At 38.6% G+C, this 19,221-nt stretch overlaps 1 protein-coding gene across 3 annotated transcripts in view; it reads right to left on the bottom strand.

The window, feature by feature from the left end:
• CBFA2T2 (CBFA2/RUNX1 translocation partner 2) overlaps nucleotides 1-19,221 on the bottom strand; it is a 149,191-nt gene that overhangs the window by 28,038 nt on the left and 101,932 nt on the right. For all 3 annotated transcript variants that reach the window (XM_006089410.3, XM_014456473.2, XM_023754377.1), the window contains exons 2-3: nucleotides 14,198-14,341; nucleotides 10,364-10,605 (exon numbers count right to left, since the gene is read on the bottom strand). In XM_006089410.3, coding sequence (XP_006089472.1) covers nucleotides 10,364-10,605; nucleotides 14,198-14,341 — 386 coding nt within the window. The remainder of the gene's footprint in view (nucleotides 1-10,363; nucleotides 10,606-14,197; nucleotides 14,342-19,221) is intronic.

Raw genomic sequence — 19,221 nt, 5'->3', positions numbered from 1 at the left:
TTTATTTTTTTTTTTAAAAGGGGCAAAAAAAAAAGGCTGCAGCAAAGCACTTAGCGGCCCCCCCCCATCCCAAACCAAGGTGGTTTGGGCAATCCTCCAGAATTCTTTTTGCCCCCCCCGCCGGAAGACAGGTAGAGTGGTTAAGGGGTATCCACCAGGTGAGATTTAGGTCCCCCCCTTCCCCGACTTCCCGGAGGGAGTGTACCTCCAGTTTAGGCCCGATCCCTGTGGGATCGGGCCTAAACTGGCAGTCGGACATCCCCCAAGGGGTCCCGGATTGGAGAGGGTGCACTGGGACTCTAGTAGATAATAAAAGGCTAACATGAAAATTGACCAAATGGGGGAACAACCAGTCGCTATGATGCACACTGACCACCAGGGGGCAGATGCTCAACACAGGAGCTGCTCCCTGGTGGTCAGTGCACTCTCACAGGGGGAGCGCTGCTCAGCAAGAAGCCAGGCTCATGGCTGGCGAGCACAGCAGTGGCGGCAGGAGCCTCTCCTGCCTCTGTGGCAGCGCTAAGGCAGTCAGACATCCCCCGAGGGCTCCCAGACTGCAAGAGGGCGTAGGCTAGGCTGAGGGACCCCCCAAGTGCATGAATATCATGCATTGGGCCTCTGGTTTAATAAATAAAAGCATAGTGTTTTCCCCTCTAACACATCATCTAGTGCAGCAATTTTCAACCTTTTGCATCTCATGGCACACATAAATTAATTACTAAAATTCTGTAGCACACCAAAAATATATTTTTTGCCAATCTGATAAAACAAAGTATAATTTTTATTTATTCATACTGAACAGCTATTGTTGTCTTGGCTGTTGTCATTTTTTTATTTCTTATTTTTTTAAAAAATATATTTTATTGATTTTTTACAGAGAGGAAGGGAGAGAGATAGAATTAGAAACATGAATAAGAGAGAAACATCATCGATCAGCTGCCTCCTGCACACCTCCTACTGGGACCCTTCAGTCCGCTCTATCCACTGAGCCAAACTGGTTAGGGCTGTTGTCATTTTTTAAATTTGACAATCTAAAGGGACAAGAGGTCAGTGACCCCGACTAAATAGTCAGGTACTGCATGTTTTATTTTTATTTTATTTTTTTTAGCGATAAAATGAAATTATTTTTTTAAATTAAATCTTTATTGTTCAGATTATGACATTGGTTCCTCTTTTTTCCCCCCATAACTCCCCTCCACCCAGTTCCCACCCCACCCTCCGCCCACACTCCCAACCCACTGTCCTCATCCATAGGTGCACGATTATTGTCCAATCTATTCCCGCACCCACCACACCCCTTTCCCCCCCAAGAATAGTCAGTCCATTCCCTTTCTATGTCCCTGATTCTATTATAATCACTAGTTCATACTGTTCATCAGATTATTTATTCACTTGATTTTTAGATTCACTTGTTGATAGATGTGTATTTGTTGTTCATAATTTGTATCTTTACCTTTTTCTTCTTCTTCCTCTTCTTAAAGGATATCTTTCAGCATTTCATATAATACTGGTTTGGTGGTGATGAACTCCTTTAGCTTTTTCTTATCTGTGAAGCTCTTTATCTGACCTTCAATTCTGAATGATAGCTTTGCTGGATAAAGTAATCTTGGTTGTAGGTTCTTGGTATTCAGCACTTTGAATATTTCTTGCCATTCCCTTCTGGCCTGCAAAGTTTCTATTGAGAAATCAGCTGACAGTCATATGGGTACTCCCTTGTAGGTAACTGACTTTCTTTCTCTTGCTGCTTTTAGGATTCTCTCTTTGTCTTTTGCTCTCGGCATTTTAATTATGATGTGTCTTGGTGTGGTCCTCTTTGGATTCCTTTTGTTTGGGGTTCTCTGTGCATCCTGGACTTGTAAGTCTATTTCTGTCACCAGGTAGGGGAAGTTTTCTGTCATTATTTCTTCAAATAGGTTTTCAATATCTTGCTCTCTCTCTTCTTCTGGCACCCCCATAATTCAGATGTTGGTACGCTTGAAGCTGTCCCAGAGACTCCTTACAGTATCTTCATCTTTTTGGATTCTTTTTTCATTTTGCTTTTCTGGTTGGGTGTTTTTTGCTTCTTCGTATTTCAAATCTTTGACTTGATTCTTGCAATCCTCTGGTCTGCTGTTGGGAGTCTGTATAATATTCTTTATTTCAGTCAGTGTATGCTTAATTTCTAGTTGGTCCTTTATCACAACATTGAGGGTTTCACTAGATTTCTTGAGGGTCTCATTAAGTTTATCGGCGGTTTCTAGGAAATTCTTGAAAAACCTAAAAAGTGTGGTTTTGAACTCTATATCCAGTAGTTTGCTTTCCTCCATTTCTATCATTTGTGTCCTGTTTCTTTGTCTCGGCATTTTTTATGCTTCGCTGTGTCGATAGAGTGGCTTTCTGTGCTAAGTGTCCTATAGGGCCCAGTGGCTCAGCCTCCCCAATTACCTGAGGTAGACACTCTTGGTGCACCCCCTTGTGGGCTTTGTGCACAGTCTTGTTGTAGTTAAGCCTTGATTGTTGTAGGTAACACTGGGAGGATATGACCTCCAGGACAACTGGCTGTGAGAATCAGCTGTGTCTGCAGTGGGAGAACTTCTGTGCTGAAGACACCCTTCTGGGGCAAGACTTGCTTCAGTGGGGCTTTGGTGCTCACTAAGTCTGCCCCCCTGAGTGTGTCCCGTATAGATCTGAGGAGCTGTAATTGGATGGTCCCACTCTGACCACTGGGTACACTGGCTCCTGGATCTCTAAGGAGGTGCTAATCTAGCCTCTGCCTGAGGCTACCTAGCAGAAGCCAGCTGTAAAGCAATGCAAGTTGCCCTGGGGCCTTGGGGCAGCTGCAGTTTGTTAAGTTATTTTCAGATTACAAAGGGCCGGGCCTTTCATATGCAAAAGCCTCCGTGCAAGGCTTGGGCGGGGCAGGGTCCCAGGGGATCAACAGGGCCGGCAGAGCGAGCAGTATGGCTGCTCTCAGTCCTGCCTTCAGAGGTCCTGGCAATTGCTGCGAGTGCCTTCGAGAGAAAGCTGCCCTCGAGTTCCGACCGATGCCAGACAGTCCCGTTTCTCCCGTATGAGTCTGGGTCCCCAGAGACTCGCCTGGAACTGGAGCTCAGAGCCTGAGACTCCCTCCTGAGTGAAAAAGACAATCGTGTCCTCAGCCGCCAGCCCGCTCTGCGTGCGCCTCTGTACCTTTGTATTTTACTTCCGCACCGAACTTCCTCTGAGTCTCGGTATGCTTTTCTCTTTCCTTCTAGTTGTAGAAATTCCACTCAGCCAGCCTTCCTGTGGTTCTGGATGATGTCCGTTATGTCTTTTAGTTGTATTTTTGAAGTGGTTGTGCGAGGCAGCAATCTCCGGTGTTTACCTATGCCACCATCTTGGTTTCTCCGGTACTGCCTGTTTTAAAAATTTTTGTGGCACAATTGAAAATTGCTGGTCTAGTGGAAAAACGTGTAAGTAAGCTATTCATTACATTATGACTGAAGTACCCTACGACACTGCTGGTACATAAACAAGGAAGGATTACAGACATGTCATCTGAAGAAGTGAAGCTGCAACCTTGGGAAAATGCTTGTAACAAAGAGAATGTAAAAAGGCACAATGTTAGGGGATCTGGTCTATGCAAGGGCAACACCTATAGTAGTCATAGAAGACAATGGGTATAGATAGATGACCAAACAGAATTTTTTATTCTTTTAAAATTGAGATGATAATAATAATCACAGAGTTGTAAAAATAGAATAGATAGGTAGGTTCCTATGCATCCTGCATCCAGGGTCCCCCACTGGTTATACTTTATATAGCTAAAGTGCAATATTAAAACTCGGGAACTAACATTGGTAAAATATGTGTATAGTTCCAGGCCATTTTATTGCATTCATGTAATCACCACTGCAATCAGAATACCAAAGTGTATAAACCTTATCTACCTTGATCCTCTTGGGTTTATAATATAATGGTCTGAAATATTTCCCTCATATGTACTGACAACCATATTAGACAATGCTATAATTTTTGCTTCAACCACAATACATAATTTAGAAAACTCAAGAGGAGAAGGAAAAAGTCTATTGCGTTCCCTTATATCTCTATTCTTTCCATTTCCATTTTTCTTTCATCCATCATGATGTTTCAAGATTCCATCTCTTACAGCAGGGGTGGTGAGGTGCCAGGCTGATCTAAGGGTCCCACCTCCTCCACTGGGACTCTTTGATGGGTAGTTATTTACCCAGCTGGACACTTGGTGTAGGGACCAAGTGAAGTGGATACAGGGCCCCTCTTGTACCAAATGGGGAGTTTTAAAAAATTTACCTGATATAATTTTTTTTTTAACTTTTTGATTTGGATGTGTTAGTGTAGTGGGTAAGACAGCAGGCTTTGATGCTAGAGCTCTGAGTTCAAATCCTGGCTGGACCACTGGCTAGCAGTGTGGTTCTGAGGGAGACATTCACCAGAGTCTTTAAGATGGAATGAAAACTCTTCTATGGTGTCCTGTAGAGTGTGTGAGGCTTGGCTGTCAGGAGCAGAGCAGTGACTCTTAATGTGCAGCCTGTCTCTGGTTAGATTGTAAATGTTGGAATCAGAAACATTTTACCTGTCCCACTTCTGGGCAGGTTCACCTTTAAAGCATTCTTCCAACCCAGTGGCCAGCTAAAGAGCTCTAGTCAAGGGCATGTACCTGGGTTACAGTCTCAATACCTGGCCCCATTCTAACCACTGAACCAGGAAATGGGCTTTCACCAGACAATGAATCTGCCAGTGACCCTTTGGTATGCAGGCTGAAGCTCTAACCCCTGAAACATACGGGCCAGGTCTATATCTTCTATTTTTTCATGGAGACCTCTTTTTCCCCCATTTGTGTTGGTAATTGCTAATTGAAGCATTTTTATGATGGCTGCTTTAAAATCCTTGCCATATAATTCCAACATCTGTGTCAGCTTAGTTGTTGTCCATTGGTTATCTTTTTTCGTTTCAGTATGGATGGTCCTGGTAACGGAACATGTGATTTTCTATTGTATCTTGGAGGTTACTAGCTTCTTCCAACCATAGTCTGACTCTAGGATATATGATGAAAACGTAAAACCTAGGAAACTCACTGCTATGTACTTCCTTGGGTCCCAAGGTCATCAGTCTTTGGCCTTTGCTCCATCTTTCAGTCTCATTTTTGTTCTATACATAAAGTCTAAGATTTTTTGCTGTAAGGAGGAATAGGAAGTATACCTTTCTATTGTGTCTCTGAATCAGGCTTGATATTTAATAACTACATAATATTCCATTAATCTGATATATTGTAACTTAGGCTTTTATAAAACATTTAGCTGGTTTAAATTTTTAGTCATCATAAATAATGTTGAACAGATTATCTTAGTGCAGATTATTATTTTGTTTGGATGAATTTCAAGGAGAGAAACTGGTCAGTCAAAGGAACTGCCTAGCTTAAAGTATCTGGAACATTGCCAACTTCCAGAAATGTGTATTCTCCAAGTAAGTAGGTGGAATACAGAACATTTTCCTTTACCTTGCAGTGAAAAATGTCCATGTTTGCTCCTTGGTATAGTTAGGGACTACTACCATTTTACCTTACACACCAGAAACATAAGTAAACTAAACTCCAGATACCTAATTGCATGGCCTTTTCTGACTTAGCTAATGAAGTCTCCTCCACATGGAACAACTATTCCATTCACATATGCCTGCTAATATTTTTATTATTGTTTTCTTAAATAAAAAACTTATAAGGCTTTCTTAAATAGAGAAACATAACAATCTAAAGATGTCCATTTTCCTCCAAATTAGAACACATTTTTGACAAGCTGGTAGCAAAACTAAAAGAAAAAGAACTAAGTGGTAATTTCAAATGCAACACACATAAGGTAATTATTTAATCTATGAATAATGGCAGTTTTATTTCTCTTACTCCAATCCTTATATCTTATTTGCTAGGCTAGAATGTTCAGGATTACTAAATAGAGAAAACATCCTTATCTGGTTCCTAATATCAGAAGGAAAGCACTCAAAATTTCATCATAAAACATGAGATTTGCTTATAGGTGTTTTGTGTATATATATATATATATAAAACAGTCATCAGATTAAAGAAGTTCCTGCTACAACTGATTTGCTGAGTGTTTTTTAAAATAATAAATGGGTATTACAAACCTTTTTTCCTGCACCTTCCCCAAATATATAGTATTAATACCAACTGCTACAGACTGAATGTTTGTGACCCTTCAAAATTCATACGGTTAAAACCTAATCCCCAATGTGCTGGTATTTGGAGGTGGGACCTTTGGGAGGTCATTCGTGTCATTATAAAAGAGAAGCCCTAAGAACTCTCTTGCCCCTTCTGTAAAAGGACACAGTGAGAAGACAGCCATCTATGAACCAGGAAATGGGCTCTCACCAGACACTGAATCTGCCAGAACCTTGATCATGGACTTACCTGCCTCCAGAATTGTGAGAGATAAGTCTTGTTTCTAAATCACTCCGTGTACAGAATTCTATTATAACAGACTAAGACACTGAGTTTAATGAAAATACCAGTATGTTAGAGTATAAATTGGTATAACATTTGAGAAAAACATTTGGCCTTATATACTAAATTTGTATATATGCATTCCCTACGAAATTCTAATTCCATTGTCTGGTGCAATGCTCACGGCAACATTATTTGTAATAGCCCCTATACAAAAAAGCGTTAACATAGCAGATCCAAAACGAGTAACCTTAGAAAAGCCTGCAAGATTGAGCCATTGGCTGCTATCTACAAACTTGGCTGATAAACAGTTTCCTACACTGATATAAAACTTTATCTAACCAAAAAGGTGAAAGCACTTCAGATAAATGAATAAACAATTTGTGGTATATATACACAATGGAATATTATTTAGCCTTTTATAAAAAGGTAGAAAATTCTGACACAAGCTACAACATAGATGATCCTTGAGGACATTATGCAAAGTGAAATAAGCCAGCCATAAAAAGACAAATACTGTATGATTCCACTTATATGAGGTACCCAGATTAGTCAAATAGAATGGTGGTTGACAGGAGCTGGGGGTAGGAAGGAATGCGGAATTATTGTTTAATGGCATGGAGTTTCAGTTTTGCAAGATAAGAGGTAGACAGTAATGATAGTTATACAGCAATGAATATATTTATACCACTGAATTATATACTTTAAGGTGGTAAATTTTATGTGTATTTTACCACCTCCTAATAATATCAGCTCTTTTTAAAAATGAGAAATAAGTGGACATACAAAAGGCCAAGAGACATATGAAAACATGCTCAAAGTCACTAATCATCTGAGAGATGCAAATCAAAACGACAATGAGGTACCATCTCACACCTGTCAGAATGGCTATCATCAACAAATTAACAAACAAGTGCTGGTAAGGATGTAGAAAAAAAGGAAACCTCATGCACTGCTGGTGGGAATGCAGACTGGTGTAACCACTGTGAAAAACAGTATGGAGTTTCCTCAAAAAATTAAAAATGGAACTCCCATTTGACCCAGTAATCCCATTTCTAGGAATATATCTCAAGAAATCAGAAACACCAATCAGAAAGGATATATGTACCCCTATGTTCATTGCAGCACAATTTACAATAGCTAAGATTTGGAAACAGCCTAAGTGCCCATCAGCAGATGAGTGGATTAAAAAATGGTGGTACATCTACACAATGGAATAATACGCTGCTGTAAAAAAGGAACTCTTACCATTTGCAACAGCATGGATGGACCTGGAGAGCATTATGCTAAGTGAAATAAGCCAGTTGGAGAAAGACAAATATCACATGATCTCACTCATTTGTAGAATATAATCAACAACATAAACTGATGAACAAAAATAGAGCCAGAGACAGAGAATCATCAAACTGTCAAACCTCAGAAGGAAGGCAGGGGAGGGTGGGGTAAGAGATCAACCAAAGGACTTGTATGCATGCATATAAGCATTACCAATGGACACAGACAATAGGGGGCTGGAGGGTGTGAGTGGCTGGGGAGAATTTAATGGGGGGGAAAGGAGACATATGTAATACTTTAAACAATAAAGAATTTTTTTAAAAAAAGAAAAATAAAAAGTTAACCAAAGCATGGCCATTTAAAAGAGACGATTACTATTTATACTTTCAGACCTAGAAAAAGATGCATGTTTTGGGGTTTCTTTTGGAGGGAGCAAATGAGGTCTGTTATTTTTTCTTTTACTACTGAAATAATCTTTAAGCATAGACTCTACTTAAAGTAATTTGTTGCTGGAACTGTCATAATATTCTGATGTCTGCTTTGCTTCCAATTTTGTTCAAACTCTTTTTGACATTTAAGGTCAACTTTATTAGTCTAGACCCAGTAAGATTTCTTCCATAGTACTGTAACATTTGACCAATAAACACTTTTATTTTTTCAAAACAAAAAACTTGCCCTAATTGATGAGGGTGGTTCAGTGTGCCTGGACTATGTTTGCAATCAAGTTGGTTTATGCTGAACAATGGTCTCCTTCTGGGAGTCTGGAATTTGCTAAGCGCTAGGCAAAGAATGCCTATGTGTCCAGACCACAGTAAAAACCTTGGGCACTGAGTCTCTAATACGCGTCCCTGGGCAGAAACATGGCATACATGTTGCTGAATTTTCATTGCTGGGTAAGAGTGAGTTCTGTGTGACCAATCACAGGAAGCCTGCACATGGATTCCTGCATATTCCAACCGTGTCTTTCTCCCTTATGATCCAGCTGGGTATCCTTATTATGCCTCTGTAATAAATCTTAGTTGTAAGCATGACTCTGTGCTAGGTCCTGGGAATTCTTCCAGTGAACCTCAGTACAAGGGGTATAAAAAGTATAAATTGTGGCATACTCTTACAATAAAACACACAGCAATGAAAATAAACAACCTACAGCTATATTAAACAGCGATAGAATCTTAAATGATTAATCATTTACTGCTTTTGCCTTGTATCAAAGTTTTTACCCATACTTGACCAAGAATTATTTAAGGTAGCAGTTCTTAAACTTCGTATTCTCAGAATCCCTCTAATTTATTTGGGTTCCGTCGATCAATTATCAACCCTCTTAGAAATTAAGACAGAATTTGAAAAATGTTATTAATCCATTTAAAATAGCTATATTTTCCAAAAAAAAATGTAGCGAGAAGAATGGCACAATTGTTCCAGTTTTGCAAATCTCTTTTATATCTAGCTTAATAAAAGACAGCTGGGTTCTTCAAGATGCTTCTGCATTTAATCTGTTGCAACATCTTGTATCAAGCAACCTCTAGAAAATTCCATCATACACTCACGAGAGAATAAGAGTGAAAAGGCAAGTAACATCTTAGTATGATTATGAAAATAATTTTTTATCTCTTGAAATTTCTACAGTCTGAGAGATTCCCTGATTACACTCTGAAAAGTGCAACATGAAAGTTTAATACTGTGATTCATCTTTACCACCTATAGAGGGTAACATGCAGGAGCATGGGGTACTTTCACTGGAAATAAATCTTGAAGAATTCGATTTACAAACTTTGGGAACTGGCAGAACTTCCCTTATCAACACTGAGAGTCAAACCCTACCCAGCTGTCACTGTCAGAAAATCACTCCCTTTTACCATGGGGTCACCACACTTAGTCTAGAAAGAAAAATTGTGTGTACCTTAAAAACTCCAAAGAAACTGTATTTTCATGAGGAGCTGTAGAACACTTATTTAATATTATTTGATACTATTTATTTAAATCATGAAACTTATAATTTTACAAATTATTCTTCTGAAAATTAAGCTCGATACTTTTCCTTTTTCTCTGGCTTGGAAACAATGCACTAGGCACCGAATATATTAAGTAGCCTGTCGTTAATTTGGTTGAACCTTAGTGGCTTGTTGAAACTCAGTTTTAAGGCATATTCAAAGTTTCTTAATGGAATTAAATCAACAGCATAAGACTATTAGGTAAACATTATAGATTTGTTTCTTGATAACCATTTTTTAAAAGTATGTTTTTATTGATTTTAGAGAGAGGAAGAGAGAGGGAGAGAGGGATAGAAGCAACAATGAGAACCATCGATTGGCTGCTTCCTGCACACCTCCTACTGGGGATAGAGCCCCCAACCCATGCATGTGCCCTGACAGGGAATTGAACCGTGACCTCCTGGTTCATTGGTTAATGCTCAACCACTGAACCACACCGGCCAGGCTTGAAAAACATTTTTATACATGGTTGAAATCCACAAATCAACGATTTTACACAAGTTATATTAATAACTAATCTAGTTTGTAGATTTTACCACATTGCTACAGGATTGGGAGTGAGCAGAAATATGTACAACTTCTCTGCTGGCTTCAGTTTTGAGCCATATACTCAGGCAACTGTTGACAGTGATGCTGTACTTACCACCAGTGCTAGAACAAGTGTCCGAACCTTCTCCCCAATCTCAGGTGAGATGTCATTGCCAAACTGTTGTAGAGTGGTGAGAAAGCGTTTTAACTTGCTGAGCTGTCGAGCACCACAGGTGGCTGGCAATTGTTGATTTGTTAGTGCAGATGACGTGGAAGAGGCAGGACCATTGCTGAATCTTTGTGGTGGTGATGGGGCACCATTCAGCGTAGGAGGAGAATGGTTGGTGCCATTGCTTACTAAAAGAAAGCCAAAATGAAAGACTCAATGCAAAACACAAGAATCTTTGATACGTTCTTCTTGTCTGCATTCTCCTTCATTTATTCACTTCAATTTTATAAAGCATACGTTAAGAGTACACAAGACACTGTTTCTACCCAACAAGATTAAGACATACTGACAGGTAAAAAAATGATAACAGAGTAACATAGAAGGTGTTAAAACAGAAGAGTAAAGTGCTACTAGAGCACAGAGAAGGACATCTAGCTCTACAGGTGCCATGGGCAAGTGTAGGTAGTTTTAAGACTTCCTGCAATAGTTACTGGATGAGATAAGTTTGGAAGAATATATTTCCAATGAATGGACACTCGTGTTCATCATTTATGTCACATCTCCTCAATCTTAGGGTCCCAAAGAAGCTAAGGCAGTCTATTAGAATATAGCATGTGAACAAGACACACCAGAAAACAGTCGTTACTGTGAAAAAATGTTTTTTTCTAGGCTATAGGTTTAATGACTTATTCCTGTAGTAAGGTATATATATCTTGGCTATTCAGAATATTCATGCCCATCAGAGTCAGTTTTTCTCTGCTTTGATAGTGCTAGATTAACACTTCCAAATACTCATTCAATAAAGTATTTTTCTAGACACCACACAGGACACTCCCATTCTACATTTCGGCTTAAATTATAATACATGTGACTAGTTTCAGTTTTTCTATTTTCCCATTATTCTTAGTCATATTTTGCTAGTTTTAATTTGGTACACAATCCTAGAGCTAAATTCTTAACAGCATTAAGTAAAAATCTCCTTTTTCATTAAAGAGTGAAAATTTTAAAATTACCTAATGTCTAAGAGTCAATATATTTTCACTTACTCAGACCCAATCTAAGAATATAAAGCTGTGTCTAAAAACATAAGAAACAATTTAAGACTTAAGCCAAACTTAAAGAACATAATCATTTAACCTTTACCTCACTTAGAAAACTGTCATTTACTTATATTTTGCCTAATGCCAACTTGTTAATCATGAAAAATCTCCCACTTCCCTTCTTCCTCCAAGCCAGTCATAGTTGTTTGACCAACACTATTCCTACTTCTTGAGTGACCTTTATTTAAATTTGATCTGTAAACTCTTCTTCATCCAATATAGCTTAAATGACACCTGTATTAAGGATTCCTTGAGACTCTGCCTTAAGGTAGATTTAGTAATTCTTCTCTGTGCTACACATGCTTCCATTATGTTATTTACCAAATTATACTTATTTGCATTGCCTTAATATATAGCACACTTTTAAAAAATATTTTTTATTGATTTCAGAGAGGAAAGGAGAGAGAGAGATAGAAACATCAATGATGAGAGAGAATCATTGATTGGCTGCCTCCTGCATGCCCCCTACTGGGGAGAGAGCCCACAACCTGGACATGTGCCCTGATCGGGAATCGAACCCTGACATCCTGGTTCATAGGTCAACACTCAACCACTGAGCTACACCAGTTGGGCTATTGTATACTTCTTGATGAATATTCTTACATATCCATGTATACTAAAATTAGCTAAGTTTTGTAAGCTGTGTATACTGTATATACTTTAGCTTTGTTCATTAGCTAGTAATATTTAAGTGTTCAGGAAAATTCTGCTGAATATGACTCACTGCTTAAAAGACTAACAGGCTAAGAAAAAAAGGGTGCTTTCTCTTTTAAGTCTTTCATTAAAAAGATCACTAGAGCCACTGGAAAGAAAGCTCAACACTCAGCCTTAGCAATCCTGAAAATTAGTTGCAATGGTCTGCCATTTCTTTGTGTTCACAGAAAAGTCAACTGCCACTGGAGAGCTGCCCTCTTTTGAAGCAGCCCATTAGAATAATACATTATTGTGCTTTTAGCCACTCTGATGCCCAGACAAGCTTTTTCATGGCCTCTTTAGTGAAAGCTTATGATTACATTTTCTGAAATAAAACATGTCCACCCCCAAGTAGTCAAATATGGAGGTAAAAAGGATCAAATTTATATATACATATCTCCACCTGTATCTTGAAATCTGAATGATAGCTTGGGTTTAAATATGTTTCATTTCAAGACAGTACTTATATCTAAGATGTATAACTTTGAGACAGAAAACATAATTTAAGAAAAAAAGATATCAAAATTAATTTCTTTCACTCTGGCTCAGACTGCTGCAGTTACCACTCACTCATTTCAAATGTTTGAGAAAATAAAAATTAAAGCTTCTATTAAAGCTGTACCTCTTAGACTCCCTTCTCTTATTGTTAAAAATAATTTACACAGAAAACATAAATGTTTAAGCAAAAATAGTGTGCAAGCTTGTGCAATGGTGTTTAAATAAGAAAATGCATATAGCACCTAGTACATTGCTCTAATTTGATATGGATGGGTACTACCCAAATAGAAATTTTCTGCTATCTGAGGAAAAATGTCTGTAAGGGTCAATGTGAACTGGATGTAGCATGGGCATGGAAAAGCAGAACACAAATTAAAATCTAGATGTGTGTGTATATCTCTCTTTAGATTTTAAATTGAGGGCTTTTTGTTTTGTTTTTTAAATATGTATATATGACTGAATTTGCTGAGTTATAAAATTTGTAGAAATTCAGCTTTAGAAGATACTGCCAAACAATTTCCTCAGACTTAAACAATGTATGAGTGTTCAGGTTGCTCCACACATACTCACCAACACTTGACAATTCTTTTTCACTTTGAACATTCTTGTGGATGTACATGGTATTGCACTAGGTTTTAGTTTGCATTTCCTTGATGACTACTTAAGTTGAATGCCTCAGATTTATTGGCTAATATAATTCTTATTAGCTGAATTGTGTCCCCCACAAATTCCCATGTTGAAGTTCTAACCCCTCAGTAACTCAGAATGTGACTATATTTGGAGATAGGACCTTTAAAGGTTAATTGAGGTCATATGGGTAGTCCCTGGTCCATTATGACTGTTGTCCTTAAGAAGAGAAAGGGACAACATGAATGCGTTGGCACAGAGGCAAGGACATGGGAGAATATAGCAAGGAGGCAACTTTTGCAAGCTAAGGACAGAGGTCTCAGGGGGGAAAAAAAATCAAACCTGCTGACACCTTGATCTTGGACTTCTATCCTCTAGAACTTTTAAAAAATAAATTTCTGTTGTTTAAGCTACCTAGTCTGTAGTATTTTGTTATGACAGCCCTAGCAAACTAATACAATAGTCTCTTTTTTATAAAGAGACTTAGCATGACAGTCCTGGAAAACTTTTAGAAATAATTCAATAACTTTATGAATCTTACTTTAATTCCTATAAATCAATATAACTTTAATTCATTATTTTAGAACTCAAGAATTTAAAATACCTACTTCCCAGACAAAGAGTATGAAAAAAATATTGGGACTACTAAATTTCCAAATGCCCAAATTAGCTAAGTACTATTCTTAGAGGGGAAAAGCAATTTATAAAAGAAATAACCAGATATACATTTCTGATATATATCTCTTTTAATAGCCATTTTGGAAATCTTGTGAATGGTATATGCAGAAGGCTTACTGGGAGTCAGTCACATAGATACAAATGTCACTCTGAATTATAAACTAAAGTAATTAAGAGTTCTCACATGCTGTAGGAGTAAATGACATTGGCCTGGGTCCTCCGGGATTTATTGGTGGGAGGGGTGGCATGGTGGGAGGTGAGGATCTTGACTGTATCTTCACTTCCACAGGCGATCCAGGCATTGCTGGCACCCTTTTCTCAGGACCAACTGTAGAAAATAAAAGAAATAGAGGTCAGAGTTTTCTATAAAATAATAAAAATAGTGACAATAATTTGAAATACTAACATACCAGTATTTTCCTAGAGGACTAAGAAGAAAATGCTTAGTTTAATAGACTGAATAGCAGTCCCCAGAAAGATATCAAACCTCTTAATCCCTTGAATTGTAAATGTTTCTGTACTTGGAAAAAGGGTCTTTGAAAATGTAGTTAAAGATTTTGAGAGGAGGAGATAATCCTGGATTATCTGGTGGGCTCCAAATCCAATATAAATGAAACCTTCATAAGAAGAGCTGAAGAGATGCATACACAAACAGAAGACAACGTGAAGACATAATCACACAGAGAGGACACAGAGTGACAATGGAGGCAGAGACTGAATGATGCATCTACAAGCCAAGGAATGGCAAGGATTATCAGCCAGCACGAGAAGCCAGGAAGAGAGGCATGGAATCGATTCTTCCTCTGAGGCCACAGGAAAGAATCAGCCCTCCTGATACCTTCATTCTAGACCAGTGTTGGCGAACCTTTTGAGCTCGGCGTGTCAGCATTTTGAAAAACCCTAACTTAACTCTGGTGCCGTGTCACATATAGAAATTTTTTGATATTTACAACCATAGTAAAACAAAGACATATTTTTGATATTTATTTTATATATTTAAATGCCATTTAACAAAGAAAAATTAACCAAAAAAATGAGTTCGCGTGTCACCTCTGACACGCGTGTCATAGGTACGCCATCACTGTTCTAGACCCTGGCCCCTGGACTATAAGAAGATTGTTGTTTAAGCCACCCAGACTGCGGGACTTTGCTACAACAATCCTAGAAAACTACAACAATGCAACAAGGTCAAAGACTGAAAGTTAACAGTGAGGACAGTGGCTGGGAAAGAAAGAAACCAGTTTATAAATTCTGCTGATCCCAACTACATTCTGTATAACTTCTCTTTATGGATGAATCAAGTTAATAAGGGGGAAAAACTAATGGGGAACTATTTAGATCAGTAGGTGTCAACTGCATGGCATAGAAACAAATATAATCAGTTGTATATAAATTACTATGCATGAAGTACTAAATTTTTGTTGTTGTTGCTAATCCTCACCCAAGGATATTTTTCCATTGATTTTTAGAGCATGGAAGAGAGGGAGGGGGAGAAACATCTATAGAAATATTGATGTGAGAGAGAGACATTGATTGGTTGTCTTCTGCTAACAGGATAGAACCTGCAACCTAGGTACATGCCCTTGACTAGGAAAAAAAGCTGGACCCTTCAGTGTATGGGTGGACACTCTAACCAGCAAGCAACACTGTCCTGGGGTAAAGCACTAAATTTTTATACATATCAACTACTCTAATAGAAAAAAAGAAGTGGGTTCAACATCTTTGACATCAGGCATATAAATGTTGCTTATAATATCTGTTCAAAAAGATGAAAAGTAGAGATGATTCTAAACCAAGCACAGACTACTTCACCTATGAGGATAATACATAAGCAGTGTTTGATAACACTAGACAGCAACAAATTCCAGAAAAGATAAATTTGATAGATTATACTTAATGACATTAGAATTAGGTCTGAGCTCATATAAATAAGACTTGAGCCCTAGCTGGTTTGGCTCAGTGTACAGAGCATCGGCCTGCGGACTGAAGGGTCCCAGGTTTGATTCTGGTCAAGGGCACATGCCTGGGTTGCGGGCTCGATCCCCAGTGTGGGGTGTGCAGGAGGCAGCCAATCAATGATTCTCTCTCATTGATGTTTTTATCTCTCTCTCCCTTTCCCTTCCTCTCTGAAATGAATAAAAATTATTAAAAAAAGATTTGATTCTGAAGAGCAATATTTTAATATATTCAAAGTAATTTTCCACATTAAAGGGAATTTGTTATATACATGGTTAATAATAGAGCCAAGGCTACCATAATCATCTTTAAATTGAGCTATTTGCCTCTCAGTAATTCAAAGCTTTTCACTTAAGTTCCATGTACTTATTCTCCAATAAATCCAAGTAAAGTACAAGAAATGGACACCAAAGGTTCAAATGAGAATGTTAAATCAAAGATTTCTTTCAGTGGCATCACAGTTGTAAACACAATACATGACAAGGCAATAGGCACATCTTCGCACATTCATGTGCATGGTCTAATGAGGAAAATATCCCCAAATAATATTTTTAATGCTTCAGTTTGCCACATTTTTGGGAAGAAATATAACGAATACAGAAAGTCAATCAAGGAAGCAGTGCCCCTAAATTGCAAATTCCCCAACAAAAATGTGTAGCTCTCCAAGAGCCATGTGGGCAACACTCTGCCAGCCTTCCCCCTCTCTCTGTCCAGGACATTTTCTTTGTAAAATTGATGGTTGTCCTGTCTGATTAGTGGACTAATGAGCTGTTGCGCTTGCCTTTTTCTTTTTGACAGTATTTTCTCAATGCCCTTCAGAGAAAAGTTGAAACATTTCCAGCACTTCCATCTGGGGCCCAGCTTTCTGGAGGATTGGGGGGTGGGGGGGGGATAGGGAAGGAAGGAACTGACAGTTGTCTCGCACTGTTATGTGTTGTGTATGGTGCGCAATAACCTAGAGGGTGCCTTTCTTCAGACCACCTGCCTTTACAGCAAGGGCGCCAAAGGCCTGAGGAAGGCTTAGCAATGAGATGTGTTTTAACATTCAGTACTTGGCAGAATAAAAAACTCAGAGCCGCCCAACTGCAGAATGCTAAATAATATACCAACTAAAAGCTTAGATACTGGGTAAAATGTAGCCCCCAGAGTACTATTTACAGATTAAAACTAACCATCTCTTGTTCAGGTCACTATTCACAAACCTGCAACACTAGTTCTTCCTCATGTTTCAAGCAATGAAAAATCATGAGTACAGAGACTGAGAGATTTGCTGTGAATCCTCATTCTGTTACTAATGAATTTTTATCAAATAATTAAATATTTTGGGGCCTTATTTTCAACACTAGTAGCTCGGTGCATGGATTCATGCACATTGAAAGGAAATTAATTACAATAAATATTTTAATATCGCTATCCGCTCTTTCTCTATAATAGAAGTGTCAAAGATTAAAGAAAATTAGTAAAATGTATATGAAAATAATATATAAATTGATTAATAAATAACAATAACAACATGATATAACAACAACAAAGACATGATATAAAAACAACATTGATAAAAACAATGACTGGTAAATTGATTAAACTTATTCTAAAATATCCCTGTATACCACATTAACTGTAAAAACACTTTCAGAGTGCTTGACTAATTTCCCTTGCATTAGTCAAGGGAAGTATTTACAACTTTAACTTTAACGTCACACACTCTTCGAACTTGAGAGAAAGCAACATATAACTGACCATGTCCGAAAACGAGTTCAGGTAGGACTATTCCTACTCTGTCTAGAGTTTGTCCTTGTGATTTATTAATAGTCATTGCAAATGCTGGCATCACAGGAAACTGTCTTCGAATTAATTTAAATGGGAGGCCAGTGTCAGACGGGAACAAATCAATTCTTGGAATTAGAACAACCTCTCCTTCCACAGATCCTGTTAATACTTCAGCTTCGATTATGTTAGGTCGCAATCTTGTGATAATAAATCTAGTACCATTACAAAGACCCCATTTACTATTAAGATTTCTCAGTAGCATGATGATTGCACCTACTTTCCATTTTAATTTATGACATGGCATTCCCGAAGGAGTAATACTATTAAGAAATTCGATGGGAACATTTTCATTTTCAGCATCATCTGCTGAATCAATGGAATCATCACACAAATAGGTGTGAAAATCTCCATTGAGTATATCCAAAATTTCTTCATTTAATTTATGAACGTGCTCATTTTTTGGACAAAGAATCACATGTTTAGACAGATTTTTAATATTATCTATAGATGTACTATTTCCAAAGGTAGCTTTAACAATAGATCTGTTACAAATCATTTCACAGGGGATTTCAATAATATCCATCCTGAGAGCTTTATATGTATTGCGCATGCGTAAGTCAACATTTATTTTTAAACTAGAGGCCCAGTGCACGAAATTCGTGCATGTGGGGGGTGTCCCTCAGCCCAGCTTGCACCCTCTCCAATCTGGGACCCCTCAAGGGATGTCCGACTCCCCTCTCACAATCCAGGACTGCTGGCTCCCAACTGCTCGCCTGCCTGCCTGCCTGATTGGCCCTAACCACTCCCCTGCCAGCCTGATTGATGCTTAACTGCTCCCCTGCTGGCCTGATTGCCCCTAACTGCCCTCCCCTGCAAGCCTCGTCCCCCCCAACTGCCCTCCCTTACAGGCCTGGGACCCCCCAACTGCCCTCCCCTGCAGGCCTGGGACCCCCCCCAACTGCCCTCCCCTGCAGGCCTGGGACCCCCCAACTGCCCTCCTCTGCCGGCCTGGTCACCCCTAACTGTCCTCCCTTGCAGGCCATCTTGTGTCCACATGGGGGTGGCCATCTTGTGTGTTGGAGTGATGGTCAATTTGCATATTATTCTTTTATTAGATAGGATTGCCAGTGCGTGTCATATATACCAGCCGGCTGGTGGGTCAGACGGTCAATCACTTAGCCTTTTATATATGTAGATATGTAAAGTGAGAGATAAAACCTACCTGGCAGGAAAGATTTAATGATTAGAGATAATGTTTAGACTAGTGCTAGGTAAAAAAAAGGTACTCAATACACAGCAAGGATGATTAGAAAACACGAAGACCAGTGTCAAGTTCCGATTTTGCCATTTAACTAGCCATGTGAATATGACCAAGTTAATATTAACATTTGTTTTCCATGGGAAAACAGGTTTACTATCAACAATATTAATCCATCTAATGTCAGAGATGTTACATGGAATGATCCAAAACTCAGCAGTTAT

Source organism: Myotis lucifugus, unplaced genomic scaffold (genome assembly GCF_000147115.1).
Source record: "Myotis lucifugus unplaced genomic scaffold, Myoluc2.0 scaffold_60, whole genome shotgun sequence".
NCBI lineage: Eukaryota > Metazoa > Chordata > Mammalia > Chiroptera > Vespertilionidae > Myotis > Myotis lucifugus.
Note: the sequence above shows the minus strand (reverse complement) of the source record. Positions and strands in the feature narration are given on the sequence as shown.